The sequence below is a fragment of the Schistosoma haematobium genome, chromosome ZW, assembly GCF_000699445.3.
Source record: "Schistosoma haematobium chromosome ZW, whole genome shotgun sequence".
NCBI lineage: Eukaryota > Metazoa > Platyhelminthes > Trematoda > Strigeidida > Schistosomatidae > Schistosoma > Schistosoma haematobium.
Genome location: NC_067195.1, coordinates 36279253 through 36306069, shown reverse-complemented (window position 1 = coordinate 36306069; position 26817 = coordinate 36279253). Strand labels below are relative to the sequence as shown.

The 26817-nt window shown below is 36.8% G+C and overlaps 1 protein-coding gene across 1 annotated transcript; it reads left to right on the top strand.

Annotated features, from left to right (window-relative positions):
- The first annotated feature begins 380 nt into the window (after window positions 1-380).
- SETD2_2 (Histone-lysine N-methyltransferase setd2) lies at window positions 381-26245 on the top strand. The gene is made up of 10 exons (XM_051211228.1): window positions 381-3327; window positions 3460-3617; window positions 8395-8550; window positions 10011-10182; window positions 15389-15559; window positions 18202-18240; window positions 18776-18856; window positions 19427-19641; window positions 20197-21145; window positions 23175-26245. The coding sequence occupies exons 1-9, from the start codon at window positions 3319-3321 to the stop codon at window positions 20324-20326; spliced, it is 1131 nt and encodes a 376-aa protein (XP_051071265.1). The 5' UTR covers window positions 381-3318; the 3' UTR covers window positions 20327-21145; window positions 23175-26245.
- The last annotated feature ends 572 nt before the right edge of the window (window positions 26246-26817 follow it).

The following is a 26817-nucleotide window of genomic DNA, read 5'->3' as shown; positions in this document are numbered from 1 at the left end:
CTGAGATAGGATGGCTTACTGAGAAGTATCAGTTAGGTCGGTTAATGTACTCTTAGAAGTACTTAACGCACTATTACTACATAATACACGGAGAAAAGATTGTGGTAGTCTGAAAACGACGAAATATACAAGCTCACCAATTGCTAGCCATAAGCCGAAAACTGAAAGGCACAACGCAGAGGTTTTCATCAACTGAAAGACAGGCAAAACATATGATGCACATGGCTATTTGTTATTCGGCATTTTCTGGGATGTAGAAGTCTCCTTAAAGCTCACATAATACTAAGTTCAGCTAGTCTACAAAGAGGCCACCGACATTGGGCAATTCAAAAATGAAATGACAACTTTGAGCCAATCAGTTCAAGGTTGCTGAGGTGGAGTGGTGATTTCAACTTCTCCCGTTTGGCACTGCAGAAAATTCAATTAAGACGTTCCCTCACCCTTCTTTTCATAAATAGATTGTTGTCCGTTGCATTGTGTTAATTGTCCGATTGCTTTGTGTAATTACTGTCACTACAAAATTTCAGTTGTGATGATTTACACAGACCTGTATTGAATACACAGTTACCTGTGACGATTTACATCCTATTTGTGGTTAGCCTTTTGCGGTTTAACATCATCCAACTTGTGTTCATTAAAGTGTTCTAGTGTTCATCACATAAGGGGGCGACATAATCATAGTTTATCTTTTGTTTCCCAACCATATTGTCGTTCACGATATGTGAACCTGTCATTTTTTAGATCATATTTTTACTGAAAATGTTACTTAAAAGGACTCCATTAGGTGTTTTCAAAATAAAAGGATTACATCAAGCATATGGTGACGACTCGTATCTGCATATGAGCCAAAAGCATGACGAAACGTCTTGTGCTGCAGTAAGATGTATAATTAACATTTTTTCCCCACCATGAAGACAGTTTTTGATTATTAATGCAGTATTGGTCGCCATTAGTCGATCGTAAGAAAATTGGTTCGAAACTAGGTCTTTGTTGCTGGGGTTCTGATGAAGCTTCCATATATTTCACGAATTTTTATTTTGGGTGTGCTTGCAAGCCTGATGATTTTGTAGTTCATGCGCTACTTAGTTTAATCACAGTACCAGATGATTCAAATGGCAAATAGTTAGTTTCTGTTTTGTAATTACGAAAACCGGCACTAAAATTCTTGCTAAGGAAAGGACGTTTAATTATTGATTATAGAGACTAACTATTATTGAGCCTTTTTGCGGCTTTATCAACTGATTTTGTGAAGTTTCTAAGACATGTTCACTTTCCTAACTGCAGGCTAATACTTATCCTGGTTGATGACTACTAGTTAGTAAACATAACTGAATCAAGATGCATCGTAGAAATGTAGAATTACTTAACCAAGACATTTTACTTAGACTGATGTTATTTCTTATACTCAGTATGCTTCCTACACGTTAGTTTATCAGCCTTGTAAAGAATTTAAGCGAGAAATAAGTCCTTGGAACGTATCTACGGAATACCACACCCATCAGCTCATTAGTAACAGTTGAATATGTTTCGTATCAGTTTTCATTTTTAACATATCATTGTCATGTTATAACCATATAAGTTCAGATGTATCTTTCATTGAAGAGGTACTTTAATGGATAACTATTTAATTATCAGTCGGGAATTTTTAAGTCTGCATCATCTTTGATTCAAGCAGCCAGCTAATATTATTAGCACTTCTACTATCTCTCAAAGTCTTGCGCACTAACATGTACTTAGTTCAATTGTCATAATATTAATGACACCATACATGTCTCTTAATCACTCATCGTATGTGGGAAGACCACCGAGTGAACTGGAAGTAAAACCAGTCAATAAGTTTGCAAAAATACTTTAAGTGAACTACTCATGTGTAACATATAACTCTACAACCTACCGAGACCTACAATGCAGGCGAAAGCAGAACACAGTCGAAAAAATCAACGTTATGTACGACACGAGCTCTAAAATCGCTCATTTGATTTAGGGATTATAAAGACCGGTGGTTGGTGACCACTGATAGTATAAAACTAAAAGAATTTTCTCTTATAAATCTTAATTAACTCACTCTATTTATTTTCTGTTTTCAATTAATACCATTCTCATTTATTAATATTAACTAAATTTGTGCTGACTTCTTAATATCGTGTGGTCCTCTTAATTAGTGAGTTCTTCGCCTTCTGAATAAAATTTAGAAGTGCCAGATATGCACTTACGACCCCTTAAGTTTTCATAGTATATAATATATAACAACCCCACATATCCTTGATGTTGTAGCAGATCATAACCTCTGTCGTTTCTTTACTGACTTTCCTAAATATCAACTAAGCTGCATGTACACTTACTAGTCTTCATCTGTGTGTAAGTTGTTGGTCCTTTTAAGTTTGTCAAAGGAGATTTCTTGGCTTTTGTTTAGTGTTTTAGAACCTATACCCAACCGTCCCAAAATCTGTCCATGGTCCATTCAAGTTCTCATTTCTCTGTGTGGCTTAGACAAGGGTTTTTCAACGAGTTTTATGTAATACCTTGGTTTGACTGCCCTGGTATTATCTCTTTCTCTTTGATACATTTTCTTACTTAATCTTGACATTTGAGTCGTCCTTCCCAAACTTACTGGACCTAAAGTGCTCTTCCGAATATTTGGAGAATATTTTGATCAGTCTACTTAAGTTTCCTACTTATTTCATCATCAATTTAAAAGCTTATCCTGATTACCCTTTGGCTCTGTTTAATCGGTTGCTTTGATTGTTTCTAATCAATTTAGATTGTTTGGCACTAAGTGATTCGAGCGCATCATAACCATGAGACTAAAGTGAACCACAAATTAATAGTGAATTTAACTAAATTATACATGAAGCCCATAAGTTTTTATCATCTAATTCAAAACTTTATCAGTTCTCTAAACAAACTTTTTATTTGTCGTAAATACGTAAATTTTGAGTCATATATCTGAGTATGTTCTGTGTTATCCATGAAATGAAAATCGTTTAGGCCTCTCGTGGGAAATCTGTGGTTGATTTCACTGGCCGTTTAATTAATGGGAGTTTACGATATCGTACGTCTGATGAGCTACAATCAACTTTCTCAACACCGCCCCCACGGAACTCTCGAAAACGTGACAAAGACCCTGATGAATGTTCAACAACCTGGGCTTCAAGGTTAAAGCAACTTCGATGTTATCTACAGCTGCCTCCTATATCTCTACCTGCTCGACTAGATGCAGTGGCTATCGACTATCTCCGAGAGCATTCTCTTTCTCCCCCGAAGGCGATCGAAGATCGTTCTAAAATCCTTACAAACTATCTGTGGTCGCGCCCTCTTATGTCTGAGGTAAGCAGCTATTACTATTCATTTGTTCATGTCATGAATATGTTTTTACGTCGCCTAATTCTTCGACGCCGGTTTTTTGAATCCAAATTATAAGACCGAACATCAGTGACGGCTTTTTAAATTCTACCATAGGAAAAAGTTATCCGTAAATCGTCGAAAATTGAGGACTCCGGGGACTTGGATTCATGGGATGAAGACGAAGGTCTGACGTTCGCTCTGAAGAACTTTACTTCTCAACGTGAAGCCCAAATTAGTAGAGAATTGGATTTAAAGTCATGGAAATCACTAAGGTAAGCTTTCACCTTGCCCACATCACATTCTCACTAAATAATTTAAGGTATTTGATTTTATCTATGAAATACTCGTTTCTTGTTGGTAGAGAAAAGTCTGAACATGCATCACTCCTTATTTCCCCATTGAGTAATATTTCGGCCTTTAGAAATAAATTCATATGATATTATAATATAATATTATATAATAATAATAAAGTCTTTAGAATGCATTAGTGACTGTTGTGTAACGACATTGTATGATTTGTCTTTTGACTATCTAGTTTATTGATGATTCAATTTCGCCTCTAAAGTTGCTTTTTTAAACAATGCCCTGGTATGGCCGAGAGCGGGGTGGGTCCGCCCTCCCTCTCGAAATACTCTCACATGGCCACGCGTATATAGCCTCTGCCAGGGAAGTCCTACTCACTGCCTTCTCGTGGCGGGGGTGTTGTTTACGAAAATAAGAGGACCAAAAGCGAATGTCCGGCGCTTTAACCGGATCCCAAACCAATGGTGTACATGGGCTCTAGTATCCTATGGGAACAAATGGCGTATGGACCAATCGTTGGTCACCGGCTACCATGGGACTGCATCTCCTTACGATGCTCCACTGCCTTGTGGTTTAGACCTTTAGGTCAAAGGCTCGGGGTGTGGCCCCCTAAGATAACCACCTGCTTCGGTCTGGGCACCCGGGCAGTATCGCAGCCCACTCACAATTATGATGAACTCTCTATATCTATGGAAACTGCTTTTCTCGCTTCGAATAACAATCAAATGATTCAAATTATTATCATTACTGTTATTATTATTATTATTATTTACTACGACATTATTCACCCTATTTTATTCCTACTCTGTCTATACTTATTTTTTTGACTTATACAGCAGCTCGTCTTTGGTGAAAATTCGATTCTATCTAAACGTTCTCGAGTCACTGTCCGGTTGAAAATTGTATGTTACCACCGAATATGAGTACTGAAGCAGTCTTTCTGAAACCACGTGCACCATTCAAACTGGCTGCCTTCAACGTTCGCACACTTATGCAGGACGGACAACAGATAGGGCTGGCTATGTCTTTAGAAAGTCTTAATATCGATGTTTGCTGTCTATCTGAGACCCGTATTCAAGACTGTGGTGAAGTACTACAAATGCGCTCTCCATCTGTCGCTTCGAAAGGCTTGTTTTACGTGCGCTTATCCGGGGGCCCTGTGGCATCTTCGTTTGGTCTTGCTGGCGTTGGTGTCGCACTAAGCGCTAGAGCTGAGGCAGCACTAATCGATTGGGTCCCCATTAACAGTCGGTTATGTGCTGTTAGATTAGAAAGTTCCATCAAAGTGAGAAGAAATCGGCGTGAGAAACGATGTCTTTTCGTCGTCTCCGCCTATGCTCCGACAGATTGCAGCCCGGATGCAATCGAGGAAGAATTCTACCACCATTTAACTGTTCTACTCCAGAAAGTACGTTCGACAGATATTGTAGTACTAGCCGGAGACCTGGATGCTCAGGTCGGGCGTCTAGGCACAGAAGAGAACCGTTTAGGTGGCCGATGGGGACTTGTTGGTCGCAGAACAGATAACGGGGACCGTCTACTGCAACTTTGCACAGACTACAACCTGTTTCTGGCTAGCACTAACTTCCGGCACAGTCATCGCCGATGTGCCACCTGGCGTCCGCCTTCTGCATCTCAAGCCTGGACTCAGATTGATCACATCGCGATCAGCTACCGCTGACGTGGTTGTGTACAAGACTGCCGCTCCTTTTGGAGTACCTATCTGGACTCTGACCATGCTTTGGTCTGTGCCAATCTCACCTTACTTTTCAGTGGTCAACGAAGTGACCGCCATCAACGGACTGATAATAGCAAGCTAGTTGCGACTTCTGTTGCTAGTAAGTATCGAACCGAGCTAGCTTGTAGGCTAGATACCATTCCACCGAAAAGTATAGATGAGCATTGGTTGCAATTGCATGACGCCATGAAAATGGCGAGTAAAACCGCTTGCGGCTTCGCGAGACGTCCCGCTTATAAGCACTGGGTTTCTTCAGGTTCCTTACAACTCATTGAAGCCCGTCGGTCTACTCCGGGTGACCGTGAGTTTGACCACAAACGAAGGATGTTACGTAAGGAAGTTGAGCAAAGCTTGCGTAAGGACCGAGAAGCCTGGTGGTCGGAGCGTGCTAATGAGCTGGAAGCAGCAGCTGCATCTGGTAACTACCGGAAGCTCTTCCAACTCATCCGAGCCACTGGCAGCAAGAAGTCTGGTGTGAGTGAAACAATCTGCGAGAATGATTGGATGCCAATCACTAACATCCATCGACGTTTTGGACGATGGGCAGAATTTTTCGAAGGGCAGTTCAACTGGCCTGCTGCTCTGGCAACATCGGTCAGACTGTCCTGCCCTCCATGGCCGGTGACGACTGATCCACCAAACGAGGAGGAATTCCGCAAGGAACTCCAACTCTTGAAGCGTTACGAATCACCTGACCCAGATGACTTACCTCCGACTCTTTTTAAAGATGGTGGTGACTTTTTGACTAAGGAACTGACGACGTTGTTTACAAAGGTGTGCGAACTAGAGAGTGTACCAACGTCATGGAATGAGTCGATAGTTGTCCCTATCTTTAAAAAGGGTTCACGTCGTTCCTGTAACAACTATCGGGGGATAAGTCTAATTCCGATTGCGTCCAAGCTATTGGCTTCCGTCATACTTCGTAGGTTGTTCAAAAGCCGAGAATGATTGACTGGTGAGGAGCAGGCTGGGTTTCGTTCTGGTCGAGGAATTATTGATCATATCTTCACCCTCCGCCAAATGTTAGAACACCGCCATACTTATCAAAGGCCAACAATCGTAGTGTTTCTTGACGTCAGGATTGCCTTCGATTTGTTGGACAGGACTGTTCTCTGGGATTGTCTATTGAAGAAGGTTGTGCCTGAGAAGTTTATTAACATCCTGAAAGCCTTATATACAAACACCTCAGGCAGAGTGAGGGCATACAACCACCTCTCTCCATTGTTCCATTCGAGCAGTGGGGTTAGGCAGGGTTGCCCAATCTCACCATTCCTCTTCAACTTTGCCATCAACGACATTCTGGAAGCATCTGCTGGATGTAGGCACTGGTGGTGCGGATCTGTTGCCTGGAGAAAGCCTTCTCGATCTTGAGTATGCAGGTGATATTGCCTTACTGTGCGATGATACCCAAACCATGCAATTCTCACTTAATCAGTTGGCAATCAGTGTCCGTAGGTACGGTATGTGCTTTGCACCTTCTAAGTGCAAAGTACTTCTACAAGACTGGCATGATTCTAATCCTATATTCACTCTGAATTGTGAACAGATAGAAGTAGTCGAGAAGTTCGTGTATCTAGGTAGCTGCATAAGTGCTGGTGGTGGCGCGAATGAAGAGATCAATTCAGGAATAGTGAAAGCCAGAGCGGCTTATGCCAATGTGGGCCATCTTTGGCGCCTTCGTGATGTTAGTCTGGCTGTAAAAGGTCGGATCTACAACGCGTCGGCGAGAGCAGTTTTGCTCTATGCTTGTGAAACCTGGCCTCTCCGAGTTGAGGACGTTAGACGACTCTCTGTGTTCGATCATCGTTGTCTCCGAAGGATTGCTGACATCCAGTGGCTGCTCCATTTTAGTAATGCAGAGGTTCGGCATCGTGTGTTCGGGCACAGAGACGATAATGCAATCGATGTCACCATCTTGAAACACCGACTTCGGTGGCTTGGACATGTTCTACGAATGTCGTCCCAGAGGATTCCACGTCGTGCATTATTTGCCGACTCTGGGACTGGTTGGAAAAAGCGGAGAGGTGGTCAGTGTACGACATGGTGTCGGGGTATGAAAGAAAGCTGCAAAGGGCTGGCTTCTGTTGGTCCTTCTTGATTCCCTGGTTGGGGTTCGAGAGATGGTGCTACACAGTGACTAGAGACGATATCAGATATGGCTCGGAATAGAAGCCAGCGGCGATCCTGCTGTAACCTTTTACTTTCTTCATAAGCAGTGGTTGTATCTTCCTTAACTGAATGATTTCTTCCGATTGTACCTTTCCGTTCCTCCATTATTACCATTATTATCATTACACCACCTTACATCAATCTCTTCGTTATTATTCTCTCTTTTTTTCTTTCCCCTTAAATTTTCATTGTTTTGTGTGGCGCATATATATTTGGCGCACTCTTGTACCAATATTTATGTGTTCAAATAAATAGATAATGAACTTTGCATGGATTCAATTGTGTTAGCAAGGTTGATGACTAAAGTCACCTTATGAACTATTTATCATAATTTGCTACAAACATGATAATTGTCCTCTTCCACTTTTACCATTGACTTCCAATTGCTTATTAGTTAATCAAATCACTTGTCTGGGCATGGATATGGTATCGAGAGGATGTTCGGTCACCATCAATGATTCCCATATACTTAGTAGTTCGAATTTTCTGTTTTCGTTCGTTAGCAAATATATCACTTTCAGATATTTTAGTTGTACATCGAAGATCCAAGGATTGGCTTATCTGCCATTGGGAATATTACAGATCATCTTATATTTCTATAGATTTCCGCGCATTTGGAATAAAATAAATATTGAGAAATTCCAATCAATTTTCTGATTACTTTCACTTAATACTGTAGTATAATCATTATAATATTGTGTTCTCGTTGTTTTTGGTTTCCGTTTTTTTATCAGTAGCAGACATACCTGAAGTGGTTGGTTTTGAAGCGTGGTTTTTTCCATTTTTTATTGCCAAGCCGATCCTAAAACTTCGAGCTAACTCTCTATTCCCTGTTTTAGTTACTCTGGGCATACTTGTGAGCTGTACCTTGTCTCACGTTTGGCACCCAACTTTGCTACCGTTTGCCGCGTCTTGTACGAAATCCGTAAACGATGCCCAAGTTTTATTCCAAAGTCATTATTTGATTTTGGCTCTGGGCTCGGAACAGTCACCTGGTGAGTATTCTTGATGAATTTTTATTACAGATCTCTCACACTGGAATTCTACATTGTCAACTAGTACTATTTTAGTTTATTGAGAAGTGACTTTTTTGATGCATATACTGCAACGGAATAATTGTCTGTAAATTACAATACACTGTAAATAATTTGACTTCCTCTACTATCTCTAATCTAGTGGTGGTACTTATGCCTTATCATGACCATGTCGGGACGCATAGATGTAAACGCACATCCCCTAAGCTTGTATTATATCAGAGTGGTAGTAATAAAAATAACTGGTTTATCTGTGAAACAGAGTGACTTCATTTTGTTTCGTTGATATTTAGCCAGCTTTCATAACCTGCAACATTGAGAACACAAGATAACAGTGGAACTATAATCTATTTTTGTTTGCTGAGGCTAAGAAGTAGGATATCATTTGGGAAATTATACCCGGAATTTAAAATGTATTTATTGTACTTGGGCCAATATACATTTGAACCAGCTTGCTTACGTTGGTTGTGACTGTCTGACTGATGTCATAAACAAATATTTCTAGATAAAGAGTGTTACCGGTTTATGGCTATCTAGTGAAGTGGAATGAATTCGTGTCAGTTTTATCCTTTTCAAGGAAAATAAATGTATGGAAACAGTACACTAAAGGAAAATTTTGATTCATATTGAAACCGTATTGTTATATGTATAACAAAAACTAACTGTTATCTTCTATTACAGAAGGAGAAGGGATTATAAAAGTCGGGACTTAATCCCATCTTGCTTTTTCTCTTGATTTATTGATATGGAGTTTGATGAAGGAAATCGCAATACAATTGCTTCCTATCTTTTTGCTATACCAAAGCATCTATCCAGAAGTATTCATATATATATCCTCTTTAATTTGGACTACAATAAAGTTCCAGTTTTTCATGCAGTAGGACTTAGATGCCGAGAAAGTTATCAGTAAGAAACAGATTGTTCTCTCAGCGTTGTCCAAATTTAGAATCCATTGTATTTCGTCAGTCATATAAGGTTATCATGTTACGGACAAACAGTATCATATATAAAAAGTACATTAATTCGCCAAAAAGTGAGCAACTAAATCAATTAACATAGCAGCGTTCGATAGATTTAAGATTCCTGTTTACTTCCCGATAAAACCGCTAAATTTCTTCTTACCATCTTTATAAATCTTGTTGCTTTTTCAGTATAATCATTTTCACTCCATAGCGCGAATACCAACTGTAATATAACAAAGTAGAAACGTAAGTGTTTTTTTTCAAGATATTTTTAGTGAAATGGAATTTTAGATTGAATGCAAGATGATACTTGAAAAGTCTCATTTTTGTCATTCCACTGGTCTAGTGACCTACTAACTTAGATTATAACTAACTAATCACTAATATACTTTTTTCGTCATTATTCGTAGTTCGTTCGATTCACTTAATTTTTTCCTCTGTTATACGCTGAAAATTTAGGGCGACAAACACAGTCTGGCCAGTTGGTTGCGTACGCCATCATTATCTGGTGGAACCATCATTACATATGACACGAATATCGGAGTTTATGTTTCAAAAGCAGGGGAGTGTTCAACCCTCTGAATTTGTGTTTCCTGGTGTTTACCATCGCCGCTTCATGCCTAGTACCAAGGTAATCGACTTTACGTTTGTCGTTTTTCTTAATTCATTCAAACTCACAACGGGACATATATTCATTAATCTTCCTCACTTGTCGTAGTGTTACCCAAAATTATATTTTCTGTAAGGTTATGAACTAGGTAGCTTTCCGCTTTTACAAGCATCGGAATTTTATCCTCAAAATGGTTTAATAATTATACTTGTGTACTAGGTTACATAAACTTCAGCTACTGGCCTAGATAGTGTAGTCGGCATTAAACATTTCATAAAAGTATTTAGTACATTAAGGTAAGGTTTTTAACATGTATTTACTTAGGCTGATGAGTTGCATTGGATAATGGTCACAAAAAGTCTTTCTAATTCTCTTCATGGTTTGTTAGGTGTTGGGGACGTTAGATCCCCAAAACTCATATTTTGTAATTTTATCTTTGTGGAGCTTGTATGCAGATGCATGCTTGGGCATTTCTTACCACCCACGCACATAGTCGATTGACGAACTTATCGATTAAATGCTCAAATATTTCAATGGCAGTCGACTGACGAAGTTATCGATTAAATGTTTAAAAACTTCCATGGCAATATCGATTATATATTTTTTGTATAAATACGCTTGATTTGTGTGCTTGAGGGACCTGGTATCTTCTGGTTGTCTGTAGAATATACTTTCTACATCTTACCAAGACTTCTGGATCGAGTTAGCTGAGTCGGGGACAACGGACCAGTATAGCTTATCGAGTCTCTGAGTCCTTGATTCTTCGTTCCGTTCCGAGTAAGACGAATCAGTAGTAGTATTCAAGTTAACGAACATAACACTAGGTATATTAGAATACAACGGTTTCTGAATTACGGTCTTATTGTCATAAGCTCGGCATGTAAGTAGACAGTTGCCACCAATGGATCCTCCTTTGACCAACTTTGTGGTTAAATAAAAACAGATACCATAGAGTCGATAACGTTAACGCGGAAACAGACTTATAGGAAAAAATTACATTTGGCTTCCTGAAGTTTATTCTTAGTAACTGCTGTTCATAAACACTAATCACTCACACGTTTTCCACTGATCACATTCGGTTATTAGTTTTCTCAGTTGCCGGGTTCCGAAAGTAAACTATGATTGAAGATAGGGCAAATTTGTGCTGTTAGTTACTGAGCTGTTGAGTTAATAGGTCATATCACAAAGCGATGGTATCTTTCAACATTGTCCGTGGAACGTAAAGTTGTCTTTTATTGATAAATCACACTGTTAAGTGGCTTTATGCAGATGAAATCCTGCCATTGTGACTTGCCTATTAAAGCTCTCAAATTTACTATGAGTTGGGTAATCTATATGGTATACCAGTTGTTGTATATTCTCATTAATTTACTCGTTCGGAGACCTCGTGTATAAAAGCTACCGGTAATGTAGGGGAACTAGCAACTGAAACGGGCTTTTTCTCTACTTGATATTAGATGATATGACGAAATACGACCTCATGACGTTTTATATTTTTTAAAGAAGGTTAAGTTGATTCCAGGAAGTTCACCAATCCCTATTGAAACGTTTCGTTTGACTGGATGTAAAGTTTAATTTTAAGTAGGGGAAAATTTATTGACAAACTACTATTAGTATGGTTTTTTTTATAAAAGTTTAATAAAATGTGAACTGTGTTTTAACATTCTCTAGGTATTTAAGCCTAGACAGAAACAGTTGGATAACGTCCATCTTTAGCGAATACCTTATATTGTTTATCTGTAACTTAACATGAGTATGTTGATTTGTCAATTTTGTGCCCCGTTTCAATTATATGTTTCGCTATCGATGAACACGGTTTGCTATAGGTCATAGTATTGGACTGTGTTGTGTATTTTCCTGCATATGAATCTGATAGCATTAACATTGGGAAGGTTATCAAAGCTATTCTAATCAAAAGCAGTATTTTTATTGACTGGTTGTCTGCTTTTTGTCTATGTTCTTACAAGACTAATAGTCTAAACTAAGAGTTTGTTTCACCTTACTTTATTTCTTTTCTTACGCTACTGGTTTCTTTCGCTTAAGGAGATACATATTTGAAGCACATTCTCAGTCAGTAGAAGTAAACTAATTTACCTATTAGTTTTCTGAATACACAATGTAACATATGTGATTAAACTGAAGATATTCACAAATTTTCTTGCAGAAATCTGCATAAAAAAGTTCTATGACAGTATAGGGGGGTTTGTGAGTTTTTAATTTTCGTAGTTTTCATCATGGACCGACCTTAAACAACCATTGATCTTCAGTCGTTATCTTGTAGAGGTCAATTCCTCCCCACTCGACCACAACATGATGCCTCGTTAACTGAGTATTTTAGCAGGTCAGTGGTCCTAGTGGTACTATGGACATCAGTAGTTGGGATAGTATATTATCAATAAGAACAGCCGAAAAAGCTGCATGAGAAGGAAATATCAGACAACTTTATGATATAACGAAGAAACTGGCAGGAAAATATAGTAAAGCAGAGAGACTGGTCAAGGATAAAGAAGGAAAGTTAATCACTGAGATTTAAGAACAGAGGAACAGATGAGTGGAACACTTCGAGGAACTCTTGAATAGTCCAGCTCCACTGGACCCACCGGTAGGTACCACTTCACCAACGATCGAAGAAATCAGGATGTCCATCAGACAAATCAAATGTGGGAAAGCAGTAGGACCTGACAATATACCAGCCGAAGCAATAAAGTCAGTCATAGAAGCAGCTGCAAACATGCTGCACTTTCTATCCAGGAAGATATAGGGTAAGGAACAAGTGCCAACAGACTGGAAAGAAGAATATCTCATCGAGATACCAAAGAAAAGAGATCTGAGCCAATGTGGAAGCTACAAAGGTATCACACTACTAATGGTACCAGGAAGAGTTTCCAACAGAGTGTTGCTGAACAGGATAAAATATTCAGTAGATACCCATCTTCGAGATCAACAGGCTGGATTCCGTAAGGATCAGTCGTGAATAGACTAAATCGCGACACTAAGGATCATTGTTGAGCAGTCGTTTGACTGAAAATCGTCACCATACATCAACTTCCTTGACTATGAGGTGTTCGACAACGTGGGTGGTTGTTATGTCCCGATAAGCATAATGAATGGTAACTTTTGGGATCCATTTATGGACCAATACTAACTTATATTTTTATCGTATAATTGTTAAATAACTAAACTATTCATATTCATGTCCCTCTTACTATGAGCTTTATTTTGATCTATGAACTATTATTATACGATTTACCATTCTTGAATTATGCCCTGTCTATTAATTACTACCTCCCACACTCACAGCCACTTTTGGCTAAATCTTGTACAAATGTCGTTTCCTATTTTATGGTAGGATGTGTTCTGTCTGGTTGGTTTATAAACCCAGTATGGTTGAAATAAACTATTCATATCACAGAGACTGAGATTGGTGTTCTGGACTTGACTGGCTGGGCTAGGCGGAAAGCAGGACCGATAAGTACTCTAGACTGTTCTTACGGGTTTTACGCGTCATTGCTCCGATCGACAATTCACTGCTCTCTAATTGGCGGTATTGTTACGCTATACATTAGTAGGACACACAAGTCACAAGTTATAACAGTGGGAGAACCTTCTTCGACACTGGTGTACCTGAGAAAATCGTCAATATCATCCGGAATTCATTGCAAAGTGGTGCATGGAGGACAGCTGACAGACGCACTCTAAGTGACGACCAGAGTCAGACAGGGCTACTTACTCTCTCCCTTCCTCTTTCTTCTGGTGGTTGACTGGATTATAAAGACCTCTACATCTGAGGTGGTGATGCAAGAAATAGGATGGACAGCTTGCATGCAACTAGACGATCTGGACTTCTCGGATGACTTGGCCCTTCTGTCCCATACTCACAAACCGATGCAGGTCAAGACAACCAGTGTAGCAGTAGCCTCTGCATCAGTAGGTCCCAACATTCATAAAGGAAAATGAAAGATCCTCAAATACAATACGGAGAACGCCAACTAAATCACATTTGATGGACAAACTCTGGAACAGGTGAAAAATCACGTACTTGGACAGCATCATTGATGAACAAGGAGGATCTGATGCAGACGTAAAGGTAAGGACTGGTAAAGCAATAGCAGCATTCCTACAGTTGAATAACATATGGACCTGAAAACAACTGTCAACTAACACCAAAGTCAGAATCTTCAATACGAACGTTAAGATAGTTCTACTGTACGGAGCTGAAACTTGATGAGATACCACAACCATCATCAAAAAGTACAAGTGTTTGTAAGCAATTGTCTACACAAGGTACTCAGTGTCCGTTGATCGGATACCATCGGCAACAGCCTACTGTGGGAGAGAATAAACTAGCTTCCAACTAAGGAGGAAACTAGGAAAAGACATTGATGGTGGATAGGACATACATAGTGGAAATCACCAAACTGCATCACGATGCAAGCTCTAACTTGGAATTGTCAGGGCAAACAGAAACAAGGAAGGCCAAAGAATACACTGCTTCGAGAATGGGAAGCGGACATGGAAAGGTTGAATAGCAACTGAAAAGGATTGCCCAGGACAGAGTTGTATGAAGAATGCTCCTTGAGCAGTCTATGCTTCTCCACAAGGGGTAGCAGGCTTAATTAAGTTATCGATTGCGGGTAAGTTATTGGTTGTTCGTATTTACAACCAGTGGGAAGATATATAAAGATTGAGGTGCAGATATATGTTCAACCAAACTCACACATATTTCGGGTTTACTATAATCCAAAGTCAGAAGGTGGTGTAAACTATAAACTTCTGTGATAACTATCATATCATGTGTCAGATACTACCACAAAAGGTTAAATTATTGTTCCGGGGAACAGTATGGCATCATTTTTGCTGTGTAAAGTTGATCACGTGAAATGTTTCATTTACGTTACTGAAATTCTTTAAGTGCTTAGTTCTCTTTGATCATAGTTGGAACTCCATCAAGTTTTCTGTTTTCTGCATCTAGTTGTCATCTTCGAAAAAGTGCTTGTTTAAGTATCGTTCGAATGTTATTTTGGAGTGAAACGTGTCTGTAATATAGTTTGCTCTACACTATAAATCCCAATTTCTCAGTATTTATGCTGCTATTTGTTTGATTTTAATTCAAACCATGTTTATTACCATGATTACTAAATCAAACTTCCGTAGCCTTTTTTAAAGAAAGAACACAAACAAAATTATTCTACTGTTTCGTCGATTTCATTTTTTCTTCATAAAAAAGAATCAATATAATTTGGTAGTCTGTGCTAACACTTTACTGGAAATCCCATGCAAATCTTCTCGTTCACGTGTTATTTCATCATTGTGGGAGAAAACAACTGATTTTCTGGTCTTTATTGAACAAGGAACAAAGTCCGGATTTCAGGCAATACTTGAAGCAAGGGACTTTTTGGTTTGTCAATTTGATTTTTTAAATTGCTTACTAATTATGAAAATTATTATCTAAATTTAAGAATCAATAAATTTGTCCTTGCACTACAAAAATTAGAGAAGCAAATCCTTAGTGAATTTATTTTCAAGTTTCCCATTCATACACAAACAGTAAATGTGTCACTCTATTGTCGAAAAACAAGTGTTAGCAGTGAAATATCATAATAATTATGGGAGCAAATCATAAGTTAGGATTACATAAGGTGTATTGAATTGTTGACTTACTTTCTTAGGCCTGTTACCTTTATTGAAAAATAGGCCATTGATCAAGAATCATCGACAAACTTTGTTTTGGTCTCTTTTTTTTCCAGTTCCCTTTCTTTATGCTTTTGATATCTATCTCCCATTCCCGGGGCGATATATTCTTTGGTCTGCTTTTCGTTTCGCCTTGAGGATTTCATGTTGAGGCTTGCTTTGTGATGTATTTCGATAATTTCCGCAATTTGTGACCAGTCTACCTTCAGTGTCTTTTCCTAAATTTCTCCTCAGTTGTAAGCTGATTTGTTCTCTCCCAGTGTAGGTGATTACTGATGGCCGTTCCCTAATTGATCTGGGATATCTTTCATAGACAGCTGATTATAAATACTTGTACTTTTTTAATGATGATTTCAGTTGTTCTCCAACTTTAGACGACATACAATAGAACTTTCTTGGTTTGTGTATTGAAAATTCTGACTTTTGTGTTTACCGACCGTTGTCTTGAGTTCCAGATGTTCTTCAATCATCGAAACACTGCCCTTGCTTTGCTTATCCATACATTCACATTTTCATTAGATTCTCCTGCCAGATACGTGAAGGTTTTCACCTCCTGGAGATACTTTTCATCAAAGGTGACTTGGTAGCTGCTCATTGTATTGTGTCGCGGGATCCTATTTTTACCCTTGTGGATGCTGAGACACTTTGGTACCATGGTTGTCGTCACTTTCGTTTTTTACTGTGTGCTTTAGAAGGGATGGATCGTCTATAAAGTTTAAATCATCCAACCGCATCCATGGTGTTCACTGTATTCCGTGCTTCCTCTAAGATTTGGTCTTCATAATTGAGTAAGCAACTAGGAGATAGGCAACAGGCGTGAGCAAGCAGTCTTGGGTTGGATCACTCTTCACTTAAAACGCATCTGTGAACTGCCGTCTATGCACGGATCTGTAATTTAGTTCATTGTAGGAGTTCCGTATAATAGTAATGGTTCTCTCAGGTAATCCATAGTGTTGAAGATCCCACAAGGTTTTCTTAGCCACATTGTTAAATGGCTTTCCATAATCAAGAAAGTTGATGTATAGCAATGAGTTCCAGGTTACTGATTGTTCAACAATGATCTACAGTGTCGCGCTTTGGACAGTACATGATTGATTCTTTCGAAAGCCAGCTTATGGGTTTGGAAGTTGGGCTTTCACTGAATTTTCCACCCAGTTTAGCAACGCTCTACCGAAAATTTGGCCTGGTGCTGACAGTAGTGTCATGTCTCCGTATTTCTTACGCTTACTAAGATCTCCCTTTTTTAGTATTTTGATTAGGTGTACCCCTTTCCAGTGTGTTGGTACATGTTCTTCCTCCCAAATCTTTAGGAAAAGAATGTGTACCATGTTTGCAGTTGCCACTATATCTGACTTTATGGGCTTCATCTAGTATGCTATCTGGTTCTGCTGCTTCCCCACTTCTGATTTGTCTAATGGCCTTACTGATTCCTGTAGTTGGTGAGGTGACACATAAGGGAGGTCTTTGTTTACCGCCTCGATGTCCGGTTGATTCAGTGGGGCCAATCTACTCAAGAACTTTTTAAAGTGCTCTACCCACCTGTTCCTCTGCTGTTGAACCTCAGTGATTGATTTTCCTTATTTTTCCCTGACTGGTTGCTTTGGTTTACTATATTCACCTACTAACTTTGGTTGTACCATATAGTTCTCCCATACTTCGTTATCTTACAACTTTTCTGCTGTCATTGCTATGTCTTCCATATATTTTTGCTCATCAACTCTAATGTTTTCCACTCATTTCTTTAGTTCTGGGATGCAGGTACAGCCAACTGACGAGTCCCAAACAAGACGAAACGTGCGTTCCGGATTCCACTACTTACCATATTCCATCTTTCCTATTTTAAGTAGTTTTCAAATTAGTTTCTTTTGAAAAATATTATGTTTTTGCAATCGATATTCATAATATCAGGGATGAGAAATAGATAGATTCCCTTTTTTCTCCCAAGATTTAACAATGTAGAGAATTCAATTAACTGCCTATTCCGTGTTATTTTTATTTAGGTGGATCTTTGTATGTACACATCACTTCTCTTAATAAGAAAAAATTGGAAAAAGCGAGAAACAATTCCAATTTACTAGCTATTTTGAATTCTGAGTAATAGTTTTTGATTGGTAAATGTGTTAATATTTTCTCCGTAAATGACAAGTTTATAGTTTATATATTTCCTGATTATGATCGTGCGAAATGTTTACCTGGTCCCATAAGCTCATGTTAAATCTTTTATATGTTAAAATTTAACAATTATTTAAGATCATATAACACTGCTTATTTTACCACGCAACTGTAATAATCGCTCTCCACACTTTGTTAAAAGAGCATTCAAGCGCGTTATTTAAAAATTTTTTCCAGCGCACAAATGGGGGACCTGATGTTCATATTTTCAGTCCAGTAAGTAATCGTTAGTATTAACTTTGAACTTTTAAAAGTGTTAAAATTCCGTTATTTATCAGGGTAAAATGTTTTGTGCAACTTTGTTTGTAGTTTATATATATAACAACTTTCGCACACTCGACTTTGTTGAGAGTTACTGCTGCTGATAAATATTCCATTTATTTCCATAGAAGTTTAAAATTTTTAAACTAGTCATTTGATAGACTAGTTTAATGGCTGTACCTTTAAATATTCTTATATTATGTCAGTTGTGGGAGTAGAAATAATGTATTTTGTCCTACTACTAGTAGTACTAGTACTAAACTTCATTAAAGATTCCTAACTATTGTACCTTAGTTCACCATGTGCTGCTTGAAAATGAAGAATACTCCAATGGCATCTCAGTTCCTACTAAGCCGAATTTCTTCATTTGCAATTTGCTACATCACACTCGCCACTTTCCAATATCATTACTTACATATTTCTGCAATTATATTGCAAACGAAATCCCGTATATTAGAATGAATTGTTAATGCTTTATAATTATTTTTAGTGTCCTCATGTGCAGACTTGTGGAAAAAAGGATTCCAACTGTAACATTGTTGTACGATATTACAACTTTGGATTAACGCGAGTAAGTATTCATTTATTTGATATTGAACAAAGAAATAGGAGAACCATTGACCCAATTCTATAATTTTTTAAAATATTTTGTTGAATTATTTATCTTGTTGACTTTTAGAAGGGATAAATTAGTTATATGTCAAGTCTAATGTTAGGAAATTGTTGATGTCTATTGAGACTATTTACTCTGAAGAAGTGGCTTACATTAAGTCGCGAAACATCAGAAATACAATTTTTCTACTCATTAGGGTATAACAAAAATATATTTATTATGAAGTTGTTAATATTTCTTATGATGAAACTTGTCGATCAATAGCATTTTCGTTCAGATACACTGAACACAGTTATTATACATTATCAAGTTAATGTTCAACTCTTTGTTATGTGTAAAGCCCACATTTAAATCGTGTAGTTACTGTACACTCAACAAGATAGTGTCTCATCATCATTGTTTTTTACTGTGCACCCGACTGTTTATTTTATACCTTTCTATATTGTTTCACACTAAGTTATATAGAACTATTTCGCTCATTTTCCTTTAATTCAAACGGTAGTATTTTCTAATGTTATTGATTTTCAGTTCAAAAGTGAACCGTCTAGCGAGCTCATTTCTTATTTGGTTGTATCAAAGGGGGATTGGCGAAGACATCAAGTCCCAGTCGTAAAACCTGAACCTGACCAATTGCCTCGGATTGTTACTCATAAACTATTCAAACACGATCAGCCCATTCACGATATATGTATGCCTTCCGGTGCAGTTGAACGTGTTCTATTCCCTAAACAACAGACTGATGCGTAAGTGTTTACTAAAATTAATTACTGTTGTTTATATGTGTGACCATTTATTGTTTACTTATTCTTTTGTCAGCGCAACACAAATGGTTAGTGCAAACTTTTACATATGACCAATGTTATTGACTTGTTACTCTGAATATTAATATCAACACCTGATTATTTCTCATATACACTCGTACCCGATTTTTTATGGACTGCAACTAGGAAAATTTCCGTTCACACTAAAAAACTTTTGAAACTACTTTATACGGAACAGAAAACATGGAATCTGGGACAGATGTGTACCGGGTTCAAGTTAATACATCCCACAGGAAATAAATAGGAATCAAAGCAAACGTGTGAAAATAGCGTCGAGGATATCAGTAAATGACCATAAATAAGCAGAAAAGTAATTTGAAAAATAAATGAAATTAAAAAAGAGAAACCTATAAAGTCATTCTGCGTTCAAGATTTACTGGCAAATAACGAATAAACTTATGTGTTAATGTAATTTCCCACAAACTAACTGACTATATATGTCTAAAACCATGTCCTCGTCACTATTTTGTTTCATAGAGGTCTATATTACTACATGAAACAAGCACATTCTGGTGATATCGTCCCTGCTGAAGTGGTGGCCACAAATGAATCAGAGCATATGATTGAGTGTGTGAACGAAGAAGATAAAGAAAATAAACCGTCTTGAGTTGTTGATATTTTTTACCGAATATTAGTGATGCCATTTAGTGTAAATGCATGTAAAAGTGAATCCAGAAATAATTTATATGCAGTTACGTTAATAATATAACAAACAAATGTGTGTTACATTCTGTACAAAGTCAATTACTCCCTCATCTTTTATTTTTTTGTTATTTGTTTCAAGAAAGCAACTTAAGTTTGTGTATGGATATATTCGTTCAATAAATTTTATAATGAAGTTATTTTTTATGCGATTTTGCAAGCTAATGCATAGATTATTGTGATGAACTGCAGTCTGCTTGATATAATTCGAATAGAATCTGTAATTTAACTGATTTGTTTGAAAAATTCATAATTTATGATTGCATCCAGATTATTAAGAATGTCTTGGGAACATAGTTTGAAAGGCGCTCTTAGAATTTTTCCTGTTTATCAAGCATATAAGGATACAGGACAAAATGCTGTTGTACTTTCATGTTACGTTTTTCATTGGTGAAAACGATTGTATGCTTATGAATTTATCACAAATAGATTGAACGTTTAATTGTACTCAGCTATCTTCCTATTTAATTATTGAGAAAATGATAAATCAAAATGTTACATAGATTCAGGTGATATATGTTACCGATATTTGTGCAAAATTTATGTGATAAAGGTATTAAATTTGAAAAAAATATTGATAAATAAACTTACACTCGGGAAAGTATTATTTGGACGTAATTAATGGTCAAATGATCGGATTCGTGATTACTTTTGTCCTGGTGCATTGTTTTTGTTGCTTATTTTCCTCCATGATTGTTATATTCCAGCGAAGATTAAATTACGGGTAACTTCTGAGAACTATTAATGGACTAATATATATTCCTATTGTATAACTGTTCAGTAACTAGATTACATATATTTATATTCCTCTTATTATAAGCTTCATTTCGACCTATAGATTATTATTATACGATTTAGTGTTCTTAAGCTATACTCAGTTTATTAATTACCGTCTCCCACGTCCACAGCCACTTCTTGGCTTGATCTTGTATAAATGTTATTTCCTATTTTATGGTATGATACGGTCTGTTTGGCTGGTATATAAATCAAGTATGTTTGAAATAAATGATTCGCATAGTAGAAGCTGTACTGATGCTCTAGACTCAACCGGATCGACTAGGCGAACAAAGGACCAATAATAACTCTGGGTTGCTCATACCGGTCGAACGTCATTGGTTTAGCATAGTACTAAGATTGGATAAGTCGTATCTCGATTGGCGAGTAAATCGCGTGACAACCAGCCAGGCTTAAAGTCACAATAGTGATGTTGTAAATGAGGTTGGTTCATCAATGTAGGTCGGTCGAAGTTTACAATTATTTGAATCTTCCCTGATTGTAGATCTTTGTGCTAGTTATTGCATCAGCCTCTCTCATCACCTGAAAAGCACCACTAGAGTGAGGTTCCAGTACCCTGCACATACTATGTCAGGACGACTGGTGTATATACTGTTAAAAGGCATTTGAATATACCGTCCAACGTCAATTTTTACAGTCATACGTACCACTCGGTTATCACTGTACCAGGCACTTAAAAGGTGCTGAAATACTGTATATTTATCGAAAATTAGTTGCCTCTGACAGCTGTACAACCTAACTTTTATCCTGTTAGTTATTTTGTACGAATCAGTAGGATTAGCTACTAACCCTTATTTAGCTACATTTTCACGTATCCTTATTGATCCCATCAATCATTTCCTTATTCTCATATAACTACTTACTAACTTCTACTCATTTGCCGAGTTTTACGTACACATGACTGCTTACCTGTATGTTTGCATTACCCGGTTTGTTGTCTTCCTGAACTAAATATTGATTTTGATTACTGTAATCAGTCATTTCTCTAAAGAGTTACGAGATGCATCAACTTTTATTTAGATTCATGAATACATTTTGTTCATGTCCGGTAACGTGAAAAATGTCAAGGGCCTATTGTGCAGTTCGTAAAATAACTCCAAACTGATGGTTGAATTAAGTTATGGCTAAAAGAACAAACACGCGCCCCACAAATGCAGTATTTACCGATTTCAGAATTTCACTCTATCATGTCGAAAATAGTGAGAAAATCTATGTTAACACGTAAAACTCAGCTGTTTTTGATATGAAGAACACGAGTATAACTGAGAACCTTTTAAACAAGCTGTTTGAACTTAATGTTTCTTCTCTACTTATGTACTATTTTCAGTGGATTCCCAAACATTGATAACTGTACTTGTTAAAATGATCGGTAGCCCGTTCTTCAAATTACCTAGTAAAACTCCAGGAGAACGCCATGAGTACATAATACTACTCTGTACTATTTAGACTTTGAAAGTCATGTAATTATAACAAACATAACAAACAAGACCATGTTCTATCACAAACGATAAATCTCATTGTGTGCAGTAACCAGGATTTTTATGGAAAAAAACTGAGTAGTAGCTTTACGACTAGTTTTCTGTAATCTAGGAATGGAAAAATATGTAGCAACGGCTAATGGAAGCATATAATTAGTTAATTAACCAGACTACCCCTAATTAATTATTGGACAAACCTACATCGGGAATTTATATCCTGGTTCACAGAAGAACAGCTTCCAATATTCCCCATTCCCATTTATTCCCCTATTCATAACACTGATTAGCTTTTTGCGAATCAGATAAGATAAAAAGTATCACGATCAGAAAGTTAGTGGCTAGTCGGGCTTCGATAAAATAAAACTCCGAACAGTTAAAAGGTTACAAGATTCAGAGAAAAGATTTTTAATTCTATGTTCACATTAAGGGCACAATTCATATCTAGTTGTATTCATGTATTTGAACTTGTTTCCATTTCAGTTTCAAAAAATACATTTTATGACCAAAGTACTCTAAGATATAATCAACGTTGACCTAATGAATAAAGGATATATAAATAGTTTGGTAAAGTGAATCATTTAATATAAATACAGAAGGAGCTTTTAACTTGAAAGGTTTGAGTGAACTACAAGCACAAATGTTTTATCGCTATAAGGTTGTGAAGATTTTCTGGTTTTTATTGAGATTATGAACCGATCAGTATTTAACCACCACTGAAAACCTGGAGGACGATGGAAGTTGGTTGCTCAATATTGTGGATTGGTTGAAGTTAGATGCACAAATATTCCAATCATTTTATTTCTTTTATCTATAATTATTGAGTTCTCACAAAATTAGTCGCAGCAAAATTTACCGGGAAACAATTAAAATATCATAATGCTCAATTAACACGATCGAACTATTTGTACCAAGTTGATAAAACGTAAAATATTACTTTGTACACTTGACACTGAACGTTTACGTTGTATTATTGTGAAATGTAACTGAACAAATGGATATAAAGTAAAGCTTCATATACGGTGCAAATTCAGACTTGATTTTAAAATCATAAACGCATCTTAAAATATCTATAAAGTAAAAATTTCTATACTTTATAGAACTGACTCTAACACTTTAATTCGTAAACTGTTCGTACAATTTAAGTGTCACTATAAAATTCAATAGATTAAATAAACTTCACGGTATCTAAGATTAGCACAAGAAGTAGTTTCAGTTTAAAGATTTTGCTTAGTAAATTTGAATAATTTACCATCAGCTCAGGTGAAATTCAAGTAAAAACTAACAGCTGCGAAAGTTCCCAAACTTGTAGCTACTCCCTTGTAAACCGTATAATCCCTCATGAAGATATTTGAATCCATATCACATTGTTGAATAAAGAGAATAGCTATTAGGCCAGAAACCTCCAAAAGATATCTGATTCAAATAATGAACTCTCATGGTGGATTTGGTTTAGGATATGAGTTCACAGAGTTCACTATGAAATCAATTTTCAACTCTACTTGCATTTTGTCGAGTATGTAACTCAACTGGTCTCAGCAGGCCCCCTAAATTTTGAGGAAATAATCGATTGTAAATGCTGAAAGTCGATTTATAAACATGAAAACGACAAATAGCTTCTAACCATCAATAAAAATTCATTAAATGACATAGGGCAAATCAGGAAAAACAAGGTGTTTCAAATTTTAGTAAGAAGAAATTCTGTTCCAGTTAACGCTTTATGTCAATAATTTTGGTTATAAAATACGTACAATCTATCACGAACATCTGAGATAAATTGCTATTGTAAATAATGCGCTAAGAAATTAGTAATCAGTAGTTGATCCTATTTGTACAAACTACTCCGATTACAATCAATAAAGGTTACATAACATGCGTTGTATTTATTAAGTGTTCAACAACATTCGAACCAATTTCTCAAAAAGGTTACCGAACGAGACATATGATCAGTTCCAGTCTCAGTTTTCACCATTTCAGAGCAGGCAATACATTTATAGCAAGTTAAACCAATAAGAGTAAAATATTGATCGAAAAAAGCACAATGCTAGGAAATATATCAGAGAATCAACTGATCAGATTTGGTTTTATTCAGCGTACATTACCTGTGGGTGACTCAAATTTGTAATTATGCGTTACAACCACACGAGTATTGAAGATATTGGAATTTTCAGAATTACTTTATCGAATGTTACTGTTTATTTTTTTATTGTATGATTATTAAATAATTGGACTACTACGTACCTTATTCCCTTTCTTGTTAGCTTCCGTTGGACCAAGTGACTGCCGTTGTACACTTTATTTTTCCTTGATCATTGCTTTTTAGTTACATATTGTGTGCTTCGTTCTTTACCACGTATAGAATGTTTGTATGTAAAGTATTATTTTTTTATCTGAGGTCTAATAATTTATGTACACAAAGCAATGAATTTTAAAATAGCATACTGGGTACCCGAAATATAAATAACAGAATCTTGCATGCTGTTTTTTTTATCGGACTCAAGATTAAGGATAAAGGCGTACTAATCAATGGGAGTCAAGATTATCTCAAGGTTTATCATATCAATCGAGAGGTATCACTGACCATAACTTAGCCAGGACGCTTAGTCATAAACGAAAAAGTATTCCGACTGGCGAATCTCCTCTGTAAATATTTACTGACGTCACATTCATAACATTATGTGATGATATGAATATTTAACTGTTACCAATTTTTAAATTAGGGTTATTATTTGAATGAAGATTATTTATGTACTTGTTCATTTTCTCCCGAATCGATTTCTATGTATAGCTGAGCCATACCGCTCGATGACTTTGAGATCTCAACCGGTTAACCCAATCAGCAGATTGAAGTGCTTGATAAATTACTTATTATTACATTAAGACTAGCACTCAGGGTATGCAGTTTGAGATGCTTGCATTAAAATTGATGTCAATTATTGTACAAAACCTTAATTTCCAATTCGAATTTCTAACACTGATCCCTAACTCTATTTTAATAAATACACTGTGACCTTGACTCAGTTCACCCGTTAACCATTCACTTTAAAGTTTAGCTCAGCTTTACCTACTTATATCCAGTAAGATTACATCAAGCGATCTCCAAGCATCGACTCTCAATTAGATTATAGAGACTGTAGAAATACTCCTAAAGTATTTCGTTATCAGTTAAAAACGTTCTTATGATGATAGGTTTCACTTCTCCCACTGAATCTTACTAAATAGTCAGACAGCTTATACAAATGAAACTTTATAATGGAAGAAATAAAAATGATAATATCAAACAAACCAAAACAATGAGCAAGAATGAACATATAATATAAGGAAAAGTGCTGGAAATAAGAGAAAGCGAAATAGTAAAAAAGATATCTGTTTTAGGAAATCTTCAGGAATTACGATGAATGAATGCAAAACAAAACCTATAAATTTCACAAGCACAAGAATCCATTGATGTGCATACTTAATTTATGAATCTTATAACGGGACGAATAGTGTCGAAGTTAAGCTTTCGGAGTTTTAAGAATTATAAATTTGTTGTATAATTACTAACTAACTAGACTGTTGTGTATATGTACTCCATTTGGTATAAGCTTTCAGTTGACTTATAAATTATGGTTACACGATTTACTATTCCTAATTTGTTGCCATTGGATTACTTATGGTCTCACCTATTCATAACCACTTCTCGCGTATTCACGTATAACTGTTGTTTTTTTCATTTTATAGTGTTATGCGATCTGATATGTTTGTGTATAGACCATTTCTATTCAAAATATAAATATCGTAGAACACGGTTGCTACTTTTGTCTCCGAAGCAAAGGGTAGGGAGGAGTTTGGAAATAGTGAACCAATAGGAGCTTAGCGGTCGGCTCAAGGTCAGTAGTCATGGTGGAACGTGCAACTGACCAAGTCAGAGACACTAAGCTTTAGAGTAAATCACAGAGGAAATTAGAATCAGGATTCTGATTGGTGGCTTGGCATGTGACGTTGGTCAGACGGTCCTCAAGATAGTGAAATGTCGTTTGGATATGTTGATCGTTGTCTGCTTCTTACATGTGTATGTCGAGAATTACATTATGCAAGGGACAATATACTCACTTGTAAACCAGAATTTGCTGTGGTGTTTAGT

Coding starts and splice junctions, on each gene's coding strand:
- SETD2_2 (XM_051211228.1), top strand. Junction 18,857..19,426: donor ACAACTTTGGATTAACGCGA/GTAAGTATTCAT, acceptor ATTGATTTTCAG/TTCAAAAGTGAACCGTCTAG. Junction 19,642..20,196: donor CCTAAACAACAGACTGATGC/GTAAGTGTTTAC, acceptor TTTGTTTCATAG/AGGTCTATATTACTACATGA.